General features: G+C 49.0%; 1 protein-coding gene across 5 annotated transcripts in view; it reads right to left on the bottom strand.

Moving 5' to 3' along the window:
- RILPL1 (Rab interacting lysosomal protein like 1) overlaps positions 1 to 17,553 on the bottom strand; it is a 42,284-nt gene that overhangs the window by 2,000 nt on the left and 22,731 nt on the right. Inside the window, exons 5-8 of one of the 5 annotated variants that reach the window (XM_070769413.1) lie at positions 10,529 to 10,701; positions 8,017 to 8,109; positions 1,017 to 1,104; positions 715 to 738 (exon numbers count right to left, since the gene is read on the bottom strand). In XM_070769413.1, coding sequence (XP_070625514.1) covers positions 736 to 738; positions 1,017 to 1,104; positions 8,017 to 8,109; positions 10,529 to 10,701 — 357 coding nt within the window. In that variant the 3' untranslated portion in view covers positions 715 to 735. The remainder of the gene's footprint in view (positions 1 to 714; positions 739 to 1,016; positions 1,105 to 8,016; positions 8,110 to 10,528; positions 10,702 to 17,553) is intronic. The other 4 variants (XM_019977587.2, XM_019977589.2, XM_070769414.1 and 1 more) reach the window with 4 other exon arrangements.

The following is a 17,553-nucleotide window of genomic DNA, read 5'->3' as shown; positions in this document are numbered from 1 at the left end:
GGTTTTATTGTTTGTTTTGTTTCTGTTTTTTGGTGCTGTGGCCTATGGAGTTCAGTTTCAATCACATTTGGGTGAAAATGATTTTCCTATTCTGTGGTTATTGGATCCTACAATCACTTCCTACCTAGAATGAAGTAGTCTTTCACTGTAAAGCTGGGGCAAGCAAAGTCTGCCTGGAGAAATCCTCTGTACTAGCTAAAGTCTCTCTCTCTCTTTTAACGATGTCTTCTTGGACTGTTTTTGTTTGTTTGTCTTTAAACTTTTTACTTTGTACTGCGGTATAGCTGATTAACGATGTGATAGTTTCAAGTGAACAGCGAAGGGACTCAGGCATGTATATGTAAAGCCTCTTTTTCTTCCTGCAGCCAATATATGTACTGGCAAATGAAGGAATGACTCTCATTCTGGGTTATTTGAGAGCTCTTTCTGTAATGTAATCAAAGCAATTAAGCTGGCCAGAAATATAGCAGCATTCATCACTGATACATATCATGTCTGCCTGATTCAAGCAGGAAAGCCACTTGCCACTTCCTGTCTAAGGGGACACAGAATCAAGACAAAGTCCCCTCTTCTGCTTTTCCTGTTAACAAGCTCAAACGGCTTGCTGACGATGGCTTGGCAAAACAAAGCAGTTTAGAAAGCCAGGGTGTGAAGATCGAAAAACACAGGGTTAGTGTCACTTGGGGTGGGTCGTGGTGGGTGTGGCTTACTGACCCGTCATTTAAAGGACCTTCTTTACTGGATCATGGACAAGGTGGTTTTAGAATGGAAACAGAAAAGACAAAAAGAATTATCGGTGACAGAGCCCAGAATTCCAAGGCCTCACTCGTGCAGATGGAGCGTTCATGAGTGGCACGTTTGAAATCACACTCAACACCCACTTCAAATGGGAACACGCAGGGGGATGGCCATGCAGCTAAAGGGGCCACAGGAGACAGGCCAGCCCCAGCGATAGCCGCAGCAGACACTGCAAAGGCACAGCTCAAGAGGAAACCAGAAAAAAATCCAGTGCCTACGAGGGACACAAGTCGTCGGACAGGCTGCAGGGTGGGGTCATCTATTATCAGTCCGGCTGCTACCATGGGCATTATGGCTGTAAAGATCCTGGTTAGAAAAGTACAGATAGACACAGAGAAGATAAAAACAGGGGAGGTTGGGACTTCCCTGGTGGTCCAGCGGCTGAGACTTCGCGATCCCAATGCAAGGGGCCCCGGGTTCGACCCCTGGTCAGGAAACTAGATCCCACATGCTGTAACTAAGAGTTTCCATGCCTCCACTAAAGATCCCGCATGCTGCAACAAAGACTCAGTGGAGCCCAATTAAAAAAACAGGGGCAAGGCGTGAAAAAGAAACACTCTCCACAGACAGGTCAGCTGAAGGGTTTGCTTATGGTTAACGTGGAACTGTGCTGCCCACCTACCACCCCGCCTCTGTGCATATTCTGGAAAGTCCTAACCCGTAGCTCAGAATGTGACCTTATTTAGAAATAGAACCCTTGCAGATGTAACTAGTTTTGGTGAGGTCATACCAGAGTAGGGTGGCCCCAGCCCAATACAACTGGTGTCCTCATAAAGGCAGACATGTGGACACAGACATGCATACAGGAAGAAGGCCACGTGAAGATGAAGACAAAGTTTGGGGTGATGCTTCTATGAGTGAACAAAGGCCAAAGATGGCCAGCAAACCACCAGAAGCTAGGAGAGAGGCATGGAGAAGACGATCTCTCTCAACCCTTTGAAGGAACAGACCCCGCCGAGCACCCTGATCTTGGACGTCTAGCTTTCAGAACTGTGAGACAATACATCTCTGTTGTTTAAACCAGCTTGGTTTGTGGTACAGCAACCCTAGCAAATGAATAGCATGTGACAACCACGTAGGGAAGACAGGCTGGCCTCAAGGGCTGAAAACACAGGCCTGGATGTGAAGAACGGTAGATCAAAACCTCCTGTGGGATTCAGTGGTGACATCCGTGGGCATCTTCCAGCCCGTCTCCCCCACCCGCCACAAACTGCAGGCTTTGTATCCTGAAGGCAGCCAGGGGAGACGCAGGAGAGAAGATGAGGCAGCCAGGATGGGCCGGGCAGGAGACAGGCTGCATAATCGCTCCCCTGGATGAGCCAGAGCCTACTCGGCAAGCTCTGGGAGACAGTGGCTGACAGGGAAGCCTGGCGTGCTCCATGGGGTTGCAGAGAGTCGGACACAACTTAGCCACTGAACAACAAACAGTAATGAATGCTCATCAGTTCCTTGTCTGGGCAAGGAAAATGAAGAAACTCCAACCACGTCTCCAGAACTTATTTTGAACAGCTTGGTTTTGTTTTTGTTTGTTTTTTTAAAGAGGTTGGCTGGGGAAAAGATATAATAATATGATGATCTCAAATGAGGTTTGAGAATTCTGTCTGGATCACTTTTCATGCAACTCCCCAAAGTAGCTGGGAGCTGGCATCTCAGCAGAACCGATCTGAACGGCTTCTCATGGTGACAGTGAGGGGCTTTCTACTGAATGGGCCCAGTCCACAGAGGCCAGGCTAGCGGGCATCATTAGCTTCTCGGCCATAAGGCTCTGCATTCACCTTTATGCTCTCTCTAGCATAACAGGGAGCCCCCACAGACACAGTCGTTGTTTGGGGGATGGCCCCAGATATGCGGGCTGGGTATTTTTCCTGGATAGATGTTTGCCTGCTGGGAAATGCTGGACTTCATTTGGGGCCCAATCAGGGGCCAGACTGATGCATTAGGGCCTTGGGACACCTGGCGGGGAGGCAGGAGGGGGTTCTGGTTGAGCTACTCTGTGGGTCTCGCTGGGATCCCTGACATGGACGGCCCCCCCTCCCCTCCCCATTCCAGGTGCCTCCCTGCATAAGCCACCTCCTCCAAAGGGACAGCCACTGCCATGAAAAAAGACTGGCTTGTTTTGGTCAAAAGTTATATCCTGGATACAATGTAGCTGGTTTCAAGCTCCCACCAGCCCCCACCACCGCCCCACCCTGCAACAATTATTTCTGGAAGACTCAAAGCAAATGAGGTTCTAACAGTGGCATTTCAGGCAGTGCAATGGGCGGCTGTGAAGAAGTTATTTCTGGGCTGCAGTGAGCAGGGTGGCAGGTAGGAGGACAGGGAGAGATTGCACCGTTGTCACTACCGTTGGATACTCAGGTGACCACCTGCTTCAAGGGCCAGCTTTTCTGGTGTGTGAGGCCAGCTGTTCTGATTGCAGCTTCCCTGGCTGAGCCTCTGTGCCCACTACCAGCTGGTCAGCCCCCTTCCTCCGCTCAGCAGCCCTGTGTGTGCCTGTCAGCCCGTGATGGAGAGCTGCGAGTGACACAAAGGGGGCGCTGGTGCCTGATGTCCACTGGGGACGAGGGTGGAGCCACTCAGGCGCTCCCTCGTGACCTTCCCAGGCAGTGCCAGCCCAGACTCTCTGGCCAGCAGCTGCTCAATCACAAGCTATTCTTGGAACGTCCTCTGGGCACGCTGTTTGGACAGGCGGTTGGAGTTTCTGGTTCCCTCGACCAGTTCAGCCCAGAAATGTAGACTCTGGAGTCTTTGGCTGGTGGTGCATTTGAAAGATAAGGGAACTGGGCAGTCAGCCCATAGCTGGTGACTCGGGAAGTGGGGGAGGTAAAGAAAAGGAGGGGCAGGGAGGCCGAATGAGGCGGTTGGGGCAAGCACAGGGCTGGGTGGCAAAACAAGGCATGGGTTCCAATCCATCCCAACTTTGATCCTTCCCAGCAAGTGATCGCAGTGAAGTCAGTGGGCTTCCCTGGGCCTCAGTTTCCTCATCTGAGAAATGGTGCTAACAGTCCCAGCTCTGAATCTCCCGACAGGGCAGAACCTCCAAGGTATTAAATAGTTACTGCTTACTCATTGGTGGGTGGGGAAAGTGGTGGACAGCAGGAAGCTGAGCTGGGGAAGAGCTGTGAGCTGCACTAAAAAGGCTGTGTCGGGATTTCCCGACGCACTGGACACCGTGGTCCAGTGGCTGGGATGCTACGCTCCCAATGCGGAGGGGCCCGGGTTCCATCCCTAAGTCAGGCAACTAGATCCCAAGTGCCACATCTAAGACCTGGAGCAGCCAAGTAAATTTTAAAAAAAAAAAAGCTGTATGACTAACATTCCACAAAAGCCAGGACAAAGGGACCAGACAGACCCAGATGGGTGCCTGAGAGTGAAAGATGGAGAGGGAGACAGGCGTGGAACCATCTTAAGAATGGCCACTCCCTTCCCTGGTCTCCAGGGAAGATCCATTTCTGCCCCAGGCTCTGAGCTCGTGGTCACCCTGATGCAGCTTCCGGTCAGCGGCCGAGGCGGACAAAGGCGACTGCTGTCCTGTCTGGGCTGGTCAAAAGCCTTTTGTGCCAGTTTGATCTCCCACTTATCCCCTAGAAGACCGGGGCAGCCATGGGACTAGCCACCTGCACCCCATGGAAGAGAGAATCTGAATTCCCTCTCCCTCTCTGTCTCTGGCTCCCAGATTCCAGCTGCTTCTCCAGCCAGGCTCAGACCCCAGGTCTTGCTGAGCAACCAGAGGCCAAACTAAAGGGGAAATGCAGTTTGAGAACAGAGTCCTTTCCGGAACAATCTGGGAAAAAAGAGGACCAGACACCACAGCCAACTCAAGTGTCTGTAGAAGAACTAGTAGAAAAAAGAGTGTTGGCTAATTCTGATTCCTTTCCTCTGGATTTTACCTAGTTTGCCATTTGCAAAGACCAACACTTAATTACCTGTTTTAGAGAGAGGGGGCTGGAGTGGAAAAATAGAAAGTCAGAACCACACTGCTTCAGAAGGAAGCCTTAGAATTACACGTGACTTGGAATTACAGTGCCGGAGATGCTGTACATGCAGTGCTGGTGGAGCAGAGGTGATGGAAAGGTCTGGCTGTTAAAGGGAAGGAGCTGCTGAGGGAAGAAGATGTTGCTCTCTTGGTCTTATCCTTCCCTTAGCCAAGGGAGGGACTGTGTGAGCTCATAAACGTTTTCTCTACTTCCCCAGGATTTAAGCCAAAGCATGTAAGATCACTTCTGCTTGTCCTAGGGCTTCCTTGGTAGCTGAGATGGTAAAGAATCTGCCTGCAATGCAGGAGACCTGGGTTTGATCCCTGGGTTTGGAAGATCCCGTGGAGAGGAAATAGCTACCCACTCCAGTATTCTTGCCTGGAGAATTCCATGGACAGAGGAACCTGACAGGCTACAGTCCATGGGGTTGCAAAGAGTTGGACATGACAGAGCAAATAACACTTTCTCTTTTCACTTTCTGCTCATCCTTACATGCAAGTGGGGCTGGAGGACAGATCAGGGTCTCAGCGAAAGGAATCCCACTTCTTACCAAGCACTGGATGGGAAATCTTAACCAAAGATACTGAGTACATCAGAGAATCAAGACCAAAGGGCTCCTTCTCCCCAAAGATGAGGTTACAGTGAACGCTGGTTACTTCTGTCTGCTCAGCAAACTGATCTTGCTTGGGGTCTGTCCCTCCCTTAACGTCAGTCTGTGGGAACTGGATGCAGTTAAAGCTGCTCCAAGCTTCAGGTGTGAGAAACAGACCAGACCAGACCTATGGATGCACTGCCCTGTGATTGGCTTAGGGGGTGGTCATGTGACCTGGTCAGAGCCAATGAGACTCAATTCTGTGACCCTGTGGGAGATTCTCTTTTCCCACTGAAGTTTCATACCAGAAAGCAGAAGCCTGAGCTGATGGTGGCTGTACTGCCACCCAAGAATACAGCACACAGAAAGGAAAACTGGGGTAGAGGTGGAGGGAACGAGGCAAAGCCCTGATGACAAGGCCTGGATCCAGCTGAATCTAAAGCCAAGATGACCTGAAAATTGTTAGTTGCTTGACCAACAGTTTATCTTAAGTTACTTAGAGGTGCGTTTCAAGTGCCATCAGAAGATTACAAACTAATACATGGCCAACATGGTGTTGAGATCCAGAGGAGGCCTATCAATGAATAGTTCCAAGCTTCACCCCCAGGAAATATTTATCCCTAAGCAGAACTGGGGACCACCCCCCCCAAATCCAGCAGATAGAGGGCCAACGTGTGAAGCTGGCCAAGAGTGGCTTGGAAGAAACCCACATCTTTAACCCCACACTCTACAGGGAGGCCAGCCTTTCCCAGGGCCCAACATTTGAACAAGTCATCCCTTTCTAAGGGCAAAACAAAAACCAACCCAGGGACTTCCCTGGCGGTCCAGTAACCACTGGACTTCTAACATAGAGGGTGCAGGTTCGATCCCTGGTTGGGGACCTAGGATCCCACATGCCTCAAGGCCAAGAAACCAAAACATAAAACAGAAGCAATATTGTAACAAATTCAATAAAGACTTTAAAAATAGTCCACATGAAAAAGAACATCTTAAAAAAAAAAAAAAAAGACTGTACTTCCAATGCAGGAGGTGTGGGCTCAGTCCTTGGTCAGGGAACTAAGATCCCATACGCCGCCCAGCTCAATCAAAAACCCAAACCAAATAAAACCAAACAAAAACTAAAAGCAGAAGGTCTAGCAGTTACACACACTTTGCATTCCCTTCCCATCCCTCAACGCTGAGGCTTAAGTCAATTCACAGGATAAGAACTAGTCAAGGATTTTCAAACATAAATGGGCTTTAAAGTTTGAGGCATCCACGTAACACCCCAATTCCCCTCTCCAAACATCCCAGCTAGCTTTCCAACCCAGGCCACTTGCTTTCACAAAGCTTCTACCAGGGTTTGTGTGGAAGAACTGAGGCCTCTTTTACAATAAGTTGTAAGGCTGAGAGCCAGGAAGACCCTCTTAGGGGAGAACAGGAGGCCACAAGACAGCTGGGAGTGGGAGGCCCTCCTGCAGTTTAAAATGGGAACTGTGGGCTAGGTGCCTGGGTTTGAACCCTGACTCTGCTTCTTATTAGCTGTATGACCCTGGGCAGGTGACTGACTTCAGTGCCTCAGTTTCCTTAATTGTAAAATGGGAATGACAATACCCCCACCTCACAGGGCTACTGGAAAAGACCCTGATGCTGAGAAAGACTGAGGACAGAAGGAGAAGGGGGCGACAGAGAATGGGATGGTTGGATGGCATCACTGACTCAATGGACATGAGTTTGAGCAAACTCTGGAAGATAGTGAAGGACAGGGAAGCCTGGAGTGCTGCAGTCCATGGGGTCGCAAAAAGTTGGACGTGACTGAGCGACTGAACAATAACACAGGGCTATGGTGAGGACTCAATCTGCCGGGACAGTACTGGGCACATAGTACATTCTTAGTAGATATTAGCACATAGTAGGTTCTTGGTAGATATTAGCTAATGAGACTAGAGCTTTAACCCTTTACCTGAAGGGTTGCAGGGGTCAATGAACCAAAAACTGTTTACAAAATTGTATGATTTCCTCCCCCAACCTCTCCAGGAAATGGTCTGCAACCTCTCATCTGAGTCTCAAAGGAGTCTTTTGATGCGAGGATCCCTTTAGTAGCTTTAAGTCTAGTTGAGGGCAACGACTAGGTTGCTCTTTTTCTTGTGTATTCCCCACAGCAATCAGGACCTGGCTCTGCATGTATTATGCACCAATGAATACTTAATAGAGACATGGAGGGACAGATAAAGTCATCACAGAAAAGCATAGATAGGGTGGACCTGGGGCCATTCGGACATCTCAGAGCTGGGGTTTCAAGCCCTTAAGATGCACAAACCTTCCCCACCACGCAGTATTTCAGAGACATGCCCCACCTGATACACTCAAGCAAGCCCTGAGCGTCAGCCATAGGTCCCAGCCCTTTCCCGCACTCTCAGCCTTCCCCAAACCTCTCTGCCCAGGGACCAACCCCCATCCCCCTAGGAGGAACTCAGCCTTCAAGGTATAGAGGTGAACACCAAGTCAAGGGCTAGGCCCAAAGTGCCCCAGGGTTAGGTCCATCTCGGCGGAAGGCGGTTAGTGACAAGCCCCGGCCTGGAGCAGGTGCCCAGGAGAAGTGAGAGGTCATGTGAACCACCAGCTCAGCCGGCAACGAGCAGCTCCAGATACCGGAAGCGCAGCACTTACAGTCGCTTGATCCCAGACTCGGGCTGGGGAGACATTCTCGGGTGGGCAATGGGTGGAGGTTGGGGTATTTGATTCTCCTCTTCGATTTCTTCACTGGAAGGAGTTGAGAGACATGAGATTAGAGAGTCAACAATTTCATGAAAGCTGGAATATTTCAAGGGCACTGTCTGGTGGTCTGAGAGGGCACATACTTTTACAAAGGAGTGATAATAAGGGACCCAGGAGGACAACAGTGGCCTTCGCCCCACAAGCTCTCTGCCTCAGGGGCTGGCTTCTGGAATGGCCAGTTAAGAGGAAGGATATGTCCCGGAGGCAATGCACACAGGTGTCTGCAGCCCCTTTGGCCCAGTTGGCCATGAGTGAGAAATTTCAGGAAGGTACCCACATCTCTACTTTAAGTTTACTTTGGAGAGTCTAGCCAAATAGAATGATTTCCTATTTCCTATTCTTTCCAAATGTTTCCTTGTCTCCACGCCTTTGCGATTCATTCTGCCTGGAATATGCCACCCACATCTCCCATATCTAAGAAGTACCCTTTCCTTTAGAGAAGGCCCAGTTCAAATGCCACCTCCTCCATGAAGCCTTCCTGATTTCCACCCCATCCCCAAGCCAGAAGAGATTTCTCTCTTTTTCAAGCAGCCAGTGCACACACTGTCATAAAACTTTCTTATGTGGCAGACTCGCAGTGGGTTTTCAATAAGCATGTATGGCATTGTATTTTCTCTGATGTCTTATCTTCCCTACAAGGGCAGGGACCACATTGGTCCTTCCTTCCAGTTTTCTATTCAACAGGCACTTGTGCACCTACTCTGGGCTAAGCTGCCTCCTGAGTGCTGGGAACTTAGTCATGAACAAGACAAGTAAGGTTTCTGGTGCCATGATGGTGCAGTCTGGTGTGGAAACAGACAATAAAACCAGCATGTTCCGGAACAGGAGAATGTGAAATGGTGAAAAAAGCCATGAAGAAAGTAAAACTGAGGGGGGTGTGGGACTTCCCTGGTGGTGCAGTGAATAAGAATCCGCCTGCCAGTGCAGGAGGACATGGGTTGACCCCTGGTCAGGGAAGATTCCACAGGCTGTGGAGCACTAAGCCCGCATGAGGGCCTGAGAGCCAAAAGTACTGAAGCCTGTGCTCCACAATGAGAAGCCTGAGCACCACAACGAGGAGCAGCCCCTGCTTGTTGCAACTAGAGAAAGCCTGCACAAATCAATGAAGACACAGCACAGCCAAAAAGAAAGCAAAACTGAGTAAAATGAGAGACTGTGACTAGGGCAGAGCACTCCTTGAAGGGGCGGCGATGGTGAAGGAACGCCTCTCTCAGGATGTGACACCCGACCCAAACCCCGAGTGACCAGGAGCCAACTATGGGAAGAGTCATGCAGAATGTTTTTCCAGCTGCAGGAGCAGCATGTGCAAAGGTCCTGAAGTTACCTGAACCGAGCAAGGTGTGTTTTGAGGAACCAATAGAAGGGCAATGTGTACAAAGCTAGGGCTTCCCAGGTGGCGCTAGTGGTAAAGAACCCACCTGCCAATGCATGAAACATGAGACATGGGTTCGATCCCTGAGTTGGGAAGATCCCCTGGAGAAGGGAATGGCAACCCACTCCAGTATTCTTGCCTGGAGAATCCCATGGATAGAGGAGCCTGGCAGGCTACAGTCCACAGGGTCACACAGAGTTGGACACAAGTTGAGCGACGAAGCACATGTACAAAGCTGAATGAGTATGAGGTGGCATGGTATGAGATAGTTGTTTAAGTCGGAAAAGTGCTGTGCATAGGACTTTGCAGGAGAATGGGAATGTTTTTCTTCACTGTTCAATATGTGGCCATCAGCCACAAGTGCTGATGGAACACTTGAAATGTGGTGAGTGCCACTGAGGAACTGAATTTTACATTTTACTTAAGTTTAATGCATTTAAATAGCCACACATGGCTAGTGGCTACTGTATGTGCAAGGACTTCATTGATCACGGATGAACTAAATGATCAAAAATATTAGGCTGGGTAGCTCCATCATCTCTGTTAATTTTTTTCCTTTTTATCCCCCACCATCTCTTATCTGTAATTCCCAAATCCAAATAGCTCTAAAAACCAAAATTTGCTTTTTTGGTCATTCATTTGGTGGCAAACTCTGAAATGAAATCTCGTGAGGCTGTTTATCATCTTGACTGATCCCACTGATTTCGTATGAATGTTCACATCTTTTGCTGCAAAAATATTCTTTTGTTTGATTTGGGGGGAGCTGCCCCAGAACTCACATGTAGTAAAGATCATAAGGTAATACAGTATTTATAATATTCCTTTTTAACTGCTGGAAAAGTTCTGAATTATAAGAGGAATCTGAGCCCCAGTTTCAGAAAGGAATTCTGAGTTGGTATGTAAGTGCTTCAGGCCAGCGACGATGCCCACAATGAACACAGGTGCAGTCCTTGTCTTCCAGGTGTGAATTTGTCCCCAGACTCTGAACAACCTCAGAATGGAGCCAGCCTGGGAGCTCCGCGGAACACTCACCTCTTATAGTATGCCAGCTCTTCTTGCAACAAAAACACCTTGGACTTGAGCTCATTCCTTTCATGTAGCACGTCCCGCAGCTCCTGCAGTGTGAACCGGGGGCGGTTGGGGTCCTTGAGATCCATGGCTACCTTCTCCGCCTCGGAGACACACTCTTCTCCGCCCAGCTCCGCCTGGAGGGGGCAGAGATGCTGCTAATGAATTCCTGGCCACAGCCACTAGCACCCACTCTGCATCCTGCCAGAGCCTGAATTTCCCACCCTCCCCAGGGCCTGAGCAGCTTGCCGAGGGCGCTATTTTAAGAACTTGGGGGCGGCCTCTGCTCACGTTCTGTGCAGTCAGCATTCATCCTTGGGGAGAGCACAGCCAGTGGCCACCTGTGCACTGTTTGCCTTCTCAATACCCAGACCCACAGTCCCATTGCCTCCCCAGTTGACTCAGGGTTTTAATTACAAAGAACACTAAAAGGCGTCAGAGGAGAAGAAACGCAATGTTCCCCCAGTGCCACCGTCCTCGTAAGTCTGCCTGATTTCCCTTCCCCATGTTCTTGCTTCATTTTCTAACCAATTGGCATATTCAGTCCTGTCTGACTCTTTGCAACCCCATGGACTCTAGCCTGCCAGGCTCCTCCGTCCATGGAATTACCCAGGCAAGAATACTGGAGTGGGCTGCCATTTCCTCCTCCAGGGGATCTTCCCATCCTGGGAATCAAACCCGAGCGTATTGCATCTCCTCTCGTGTCCACTGCGCCTCCTAGGGAAGCCCTTACTAACGGAGGCTATTGCTAATTTGGCCAAAGTCGCTGGAATCAGATCCAGTGTGCCATTCTCTATTCCTTTTTTCTTTGATAAGAAGTTGTACACAGTTTCCTATTTGTTACTAGCCTTCTGGCCTTCCCCAGGGGTGGCGGGGATCTATTCACTGGCGTTCCGTGGAAGCCCTGGTAGGGGTGGAGGTGGGAGGTTAATGTTGCAGCTGCCGCAGGGCATTTATGTCTCTTCCACGTGGATCACACAGATGGATCCTAGTCTGCTAAGTTTCCAGACCCAAACCCCACACTCCTGCTCTCTTCCACAGCAAGGAGTTTTGTGGTTGTTTTTCCTAATTGTGATAAAAATCCACTTAACATAAAATCTCCATTTTAAAATGCACAATTCAGGGATTTCCCTGGTGGTCCAGTGGTTAAGCTTCTGCACTCTCAGTGCAGGGGGCCCAGGTTCAATCCCTGGTTGGAGAACTAAGATCCTACATACCACTTGGCATGGCCAAAAATTAAAAAGAAAATAAAATTCAATATAAAAAATCAAAACCCTATTAAAAATAAAACGCACAATTCCATGATGCTAGATGGCACAATGGTAAAGAACCTGCCTGCCAATGCAGGAGACTCAGGAGACACAGATTCAATCCCTGGGTCGGGAAGGTCCCCTGGAGAAGGAAACAGCAACCCACTCCAGTATTCTTGCCTGGAGAATTCCATGGAGAGAGGAGCCTGGCGGGCTACAGTCCATGGGGTCACAGAGAGTCGGACACGACTGAGCGTGCACGCGTGTAGCACGTTCTTGGTGCAGTGCAACCACTTCTAACTGGTTTCAAAACATTTTCCAGAGGAAACTCCACACCCATCAGCAGTCCCCCTTTCCCCAGCCTCTGGCAACCACCATCTGCTTTCTGTTTCTCTATGAGTCTGCCTTTTCTGGACATTTTCTAGAAATGGAATCACATATGTGGCTTTTGGTGACTGGTTTCTTTCACTCATGTTCTCAAGATTCATCTACATTGTAGCCCGTATCAGCACGTCATTCCTTTTCATTGCTAAATAATATTCCACTGAGTGAATAGACCACATTTTGTTTATCCTTTTATCCACTGATGGACATCTAAATTGCTTCTACCTTTCGGTAAATGAACAATGCTGCCATGAGCATCTGTGTGCGAAGATTTGTTTGAACACTTCAGTTCCTTGGGGTATACATCTAGGAGTGGAATTGCTGGGTCATATGGTGACTCTATGTTTAACTTCTGGAGGAACTGCCAAACTGTTTTCCACAGTGGCTGCCCCCTTTTACATTCCTGTAAGCAGTGTAGGAGGGGTTTGACCTTCTCCACATCCTTGCCAACATTTTTTTCTTTTTTTGATAGCAAGGAAGTTTTTGCAAGCTTTCCAGGTCCAAGCTGGCCGTATCAGCAGGTGGCCCATACTCTACAGGCAGTGTACAATTCCTGACAGCCTTGCATTGCCAATGTCCCATGATTGTCCAGAAGGAGTGGACAAAAGCTTAGGACAACAGTTGGAAAGCTTTGGACCAAGGGAAAGGGATTGAAATACAGAACTGGCTCCCCACCCCACCAAAACCCCACAGAAGCACAAGGAGAAAGGGACTCCAGCCTAGATGGGCCAGGTGGCTGAAGGACTACAGGAGGCAGAGCTGAGATGCCTCACGTCTGGAGAGAGTTGGGGACGTGCTGTTCTGGGAGAGGACAGTTGAAAGGAGACACCACCCACCAGAGGAGATCAGGTGACGGCAGAGCCACCCGGCAGGCGTGGGATGGGAAGCGGGTCTGAGCTGGAGTCAGCGCGAGCAGGGGCAGCAGGGGAGGGGTCTGGAGGCGGCGGGAAACTGAAACCTGACACACGCCGCCCACCCAAGCCAGCTGGGCAGCTGAGAGGGGCCCCTTCCTGCCCAAGAACTGGGGAGGAGACAGGGGATTAACACCCCAGGAAGGCACTCTAAGGTGGTCACTGATGCCACACCTGCAAAGGACTGTGTTCTCAGGGTACATCTTCAAAGGGTTTTGGGTTTTTTTTTTTTGGCTGTACCATTGGCATGTGGGATCTTAGCTCCCCAACTAGGGATTGAACCTGCGCCCCTGGCATTGGAAGCATGGAGTCTTAACCCCTAGACCACCAGGGAAGTCCATCTTCAGTGTTTAACTCCCTCTGCAGAGCCTTTGGGGCCGCTCCTTGGACCACCTGATGACCATACATTCAGACAGTATCCTCTACCCAAGACCATGTAGAACAAATGCTTAATACACAGCAAGCACTCACTAATGGCAGTTCTCTTCTCTTCCTCTGCCCAGGTTAACCACAGAGCATCCTCGGAGGTGTGTGTGTGTGTGTTAGTCACTCAGTTGTGTCCAACTCTTTGCAACCCCATGGACTGTAGCCTGCCAGGCTCCTCTATCCATGGATTTTCCAGGCAAGAAGACAGGAGTGCGTTGCCATTCTCTTCTCCAGGGGATCTTCCCAATCCAGGGATCAAACCCAGGTCTAATAGTCACTTAATATGACTGAGCACCAACTTTGTGCCTGCTGGTCACTGAGCTAATAAGACGAATCAGACAGGTGGAGGTGGAGGAAAGATACACACAAATAGAAATTTATAAGATAATATAATGAAAGGTGCAAGGACATCAATTCTGAGGAGGACCACAGAAGATGTTACTGCAGATGTGGTCTCTGTGCACAGGGTCTTGAGGGATGTGTAGGAGTTCACCAAGAACTCTGGGCCCACCCCAGTGGCCCCACTTCCACCCGACCCACCTTTTATTTGATTCTGTGTTCTAAAACTCCTTTGAAGTAGTTGCCAATTGTTTTAGATCAGGAGATTTCACATTAAAGTTTGGGTTTCGGGCTTCTTTTTGGGAAAAATATTGGAAAACTAGGTCACATGGAGTCTACATGGCAACACTGGGCTGATGCTGTGTGGCAGCTACGTCCTTTTATGCGCTGTTTCCAGGGCTGCACACTCATCTCTCCTTTTTCCCTCTCTGCCTAGATGCCATAGGTGTTAAAAGCTGTAGACAGAAATCTCAGGCTCACACACTCCCTTCCAGCCCTTCCTTCAAACAACCCAGGCTCTTACACTCGCTGGGCAAGTCCCCTGCCTCTTTCTGTCTCTGGGAAGTGCCAGCTGACAGATGATCACATGCCTGGGGAAGACATAAAGCCCTTCAGGAGGGGTCCCAACCCCTCACTTTCCCAGAGGGCTCTGGGCAAGCTGCCTGCTCCTTTCCAGGCCCATTTCCCCAGTGAGCCCTAAAAAACCCATTAATATTTCTAAGGGGTCTTCCCACGCCTACATCAGGCATTCTTATGAATACAGGCTTTCAGGGTATGGTAGTTCCCTGCTCACCTCCATGGGCTGTCCTCACCCAAGACACCAAAGGGCTTGCTCAGAACCTGAGTTCTTTATCTCTGGCAAAAAGACAGTTCTTTTATCAGAGGAACAACCTGATCCCCTTAGAGCTTGAGGGATGCCGAGACAGGTGTGGGAAAAAAAGTCCTGATTTCTGGGACTGCCGCCTGGAAGTGCAGAAGAGGATGAGACTGGGGCTTCAGCTTTTCCAGAGGCCACCAGGCACTGCTGCAGTGCCCTGGGCAGCCCAGTCCTCGAGAGACATGGCCAAGGCTCTTCCCAACATGGCAATCGGGTCAATCGGCAGCGAGCCTTCTAGACTTAGCCCATGAGGGACCACAGAGGTAGCTCGGGTTATCGCTGATTGTCTGTGGTCCCCTGAGGCTCTCTGGGCACAGCTTGAGGGAGATGCCTGAGGCCCCAGGTACTCCCCAGGGAGGCCCAAGAGACCAGCCGACAAGCAATGGGGCCTGTCCAGAGGCCTTAGGGAGACAATACCTTCCATCAGGGCCCTCCATCCTGAGTCCTGGCCCCCTGGGCATGCTCCCCTCACCCCACCACTGCCTGGGTCTAGCAAGATCACTTCCTGTGCTCCCAAGGCCCCTGGAACATACTTCTGAGCAGCCCTCGCCCAGCAGTGGGGAATGACTGTGCTCTGGTCACCCTTGGTAGCTCCAGGCTACCATGGATAAATTCAGTGCCCAAAACCCTGGTTCACAGGCCAGCCATCAGGCCCCTCTCTGCTTTTCCTGTATACTTAAAAACAAACAAACAACTAGAAACAGACTCACAGACTTAAAAAATGGACTTACAGTTACCAGGGGGGAAGGATGAGGGGAAGGGATAGTAAGGGAGTATGGGATCAACATGTACACTCTGCTAAATTTAACATGGATAACCAACAAGGACCTACTGTGTAGCACAGGGAACTTTGCCGTATGTCATGTGGCAGCCTGAACAGGAGGGGAGTTTGGGGGAGAACAGATACATGCATAGGTATGGCTGAGTCACTTTACTGTGTGCCTAACACTATCACAACATCTTAATCAGCTACACTCCAATATAAAAAGTTAACAAACAAACAAACAAAAACCCCAACTTACTAAGAAATCATAACTTAAAAGGCGGAGACACTGACATCGAGGAGGTACTATTACCTTTAAGTTTTCCTACTGGTTTTATATAAAGTCCTTCAGACAAGAAGCCGACTTCATTTTCTTAGGGTTTATATGTCCAACTGTCAAAGGCAGGACAGCCATCAGTTAAACTGTGAGAAGCTGGATGAGCTAGAAAACATGCTGAGTAGGAAGGTAGTCAGGATCACATGGTGCATGAGTCCATTTCAACGAAATGTCCAGAAGAAGCGAATCCACAGAAACAGAAAGTAAACGAGTGGTTGCCGGGGCTGGGGGAGGCAGATGGGGAGTGACTGCTGATGTGTAGGGAGTTTCTTTCCGGGCTGATGGAAATGTTCTAGATAGTGGTGACAATCACACAATAGAGTGAATATATTTAATGCTAAAAACCACTGACCTGGGGACTTCCCAGGAAGTCTCGTGGATAAGATTTTGCCCTTTTGGGACTTCCCTGCTGGTCCAGTGGCTAAGACCATGAGCTCCCAATGCAAGGGACCTGGGTTTGATCCCTGGTCAGGGAACTAGATCCCACATGCTGCAACTAAGACCCTGTACAGCCAAATAAATAAATATTATTTTTTAAAGACTTTGTGCTTCTAAGGCAGCAGGTGCGGGTTTGATCCCTGGATAGAACTAAGATTCCACATGGCACAGCCAAAAAATAAAAAAATTTATCTGTACACTTTAAAATGGATGGATTGTATACCATGTGAATTACCTCTCAATAAATATGTTATAAAAATATACAAAGAGACCTGCCTACTGGAGATCACACTGAAATGACAGCATTAACATCTCAGAAAGAATCATATGAATCAAGAGGCAATGTTAAGAACAGATTCCTCTAGGCAAATACCCAGAGAAAACCATAATTCAAAAAGATACATGCACCCCAGTGTTCACTGCAGCACTCTTTACAATAGCCAGGACATGGAAGCAACCTAAATGTCCATCAACGCAGGAATGGATAAAGAAGATGTGATACATATATACAAACGAATACTACTCAGCCATAAAAGGGAAGGAAACAGGGTCATTTGTAGAGATGTGGATGGAAATAGAGTCTGTCATACAGAGTTAAGTAAGACAGAAAGAGAAAAACAAATATCGTATATTAGCGCATACATGTGGACTCTAGAAAAATGGTACAGATGATCTTATTTGTAAAGCAGAAATGGAGACACAGAGAACAAATGTGTGGATACCGAGGGGGATGGGGTGGAGTTTGGGATGAATTGGGAAATTGGGATTGACATAAATACATTATTGATACTATGTATAAAATAGATAAATAAGAACATACTGTATAGCTCAATGCTCTGTGGTGACCTAAATGGGAAGGAAATTTTAAAAAGGTGGGGGGTGGAATACATGCATACATATAGCTGGTTCACTCTGCTGTACAGCAGAAACTAACACAATATTGTAAAGCAACTATACGCCAATGGGCTTCCCTGGTGGCTCAGCTGGTAAAGAATCCGCCTGCAATGCGGGAGACCTGGGTTCGATCCCTGGGTTGGAAGATCCCCTGGCGGAGGGCATGGCAACCTACTCCAGTATTCTTGCCAGGAGAATCCACATGGACAGAGGAGCCTGTCGGGCTACAGTCCATGGGGTCGCAAAGAGCTGGACACAACTGAGCGATTAAGCACAGCACAGTACATACTCTGATAAAAGTTTAAAAAAAAAAAAAGAATGGATTCCTCCCTGGCTCTGGATCCCTGCATAGCTCCCATCTTCCGTCACT

The sequence above is a fragment of the Bos indicus genome, chromosome 17 (genome assembly GCF_029378745.1).
Source record: "Bos indicus isolate NIAB-ARS_2022 breed Sahiwal x Tharparkar chromosome 17, NIAB-ARS_B.indTharparkar_mat_pri_1.0, whole genome shotgun sequence".
Lineage (NCBI taxonomy): Eukaryota > Metazoa > Chordata > Mammalia > Artiodactyla > Bovidae > Bos > Bos indicus.
The sequence above is the reverse complement of the archived record's forward strand: the minus strand, read 5'-3'. Positions and strand labels throughout refer to the sequence as shown.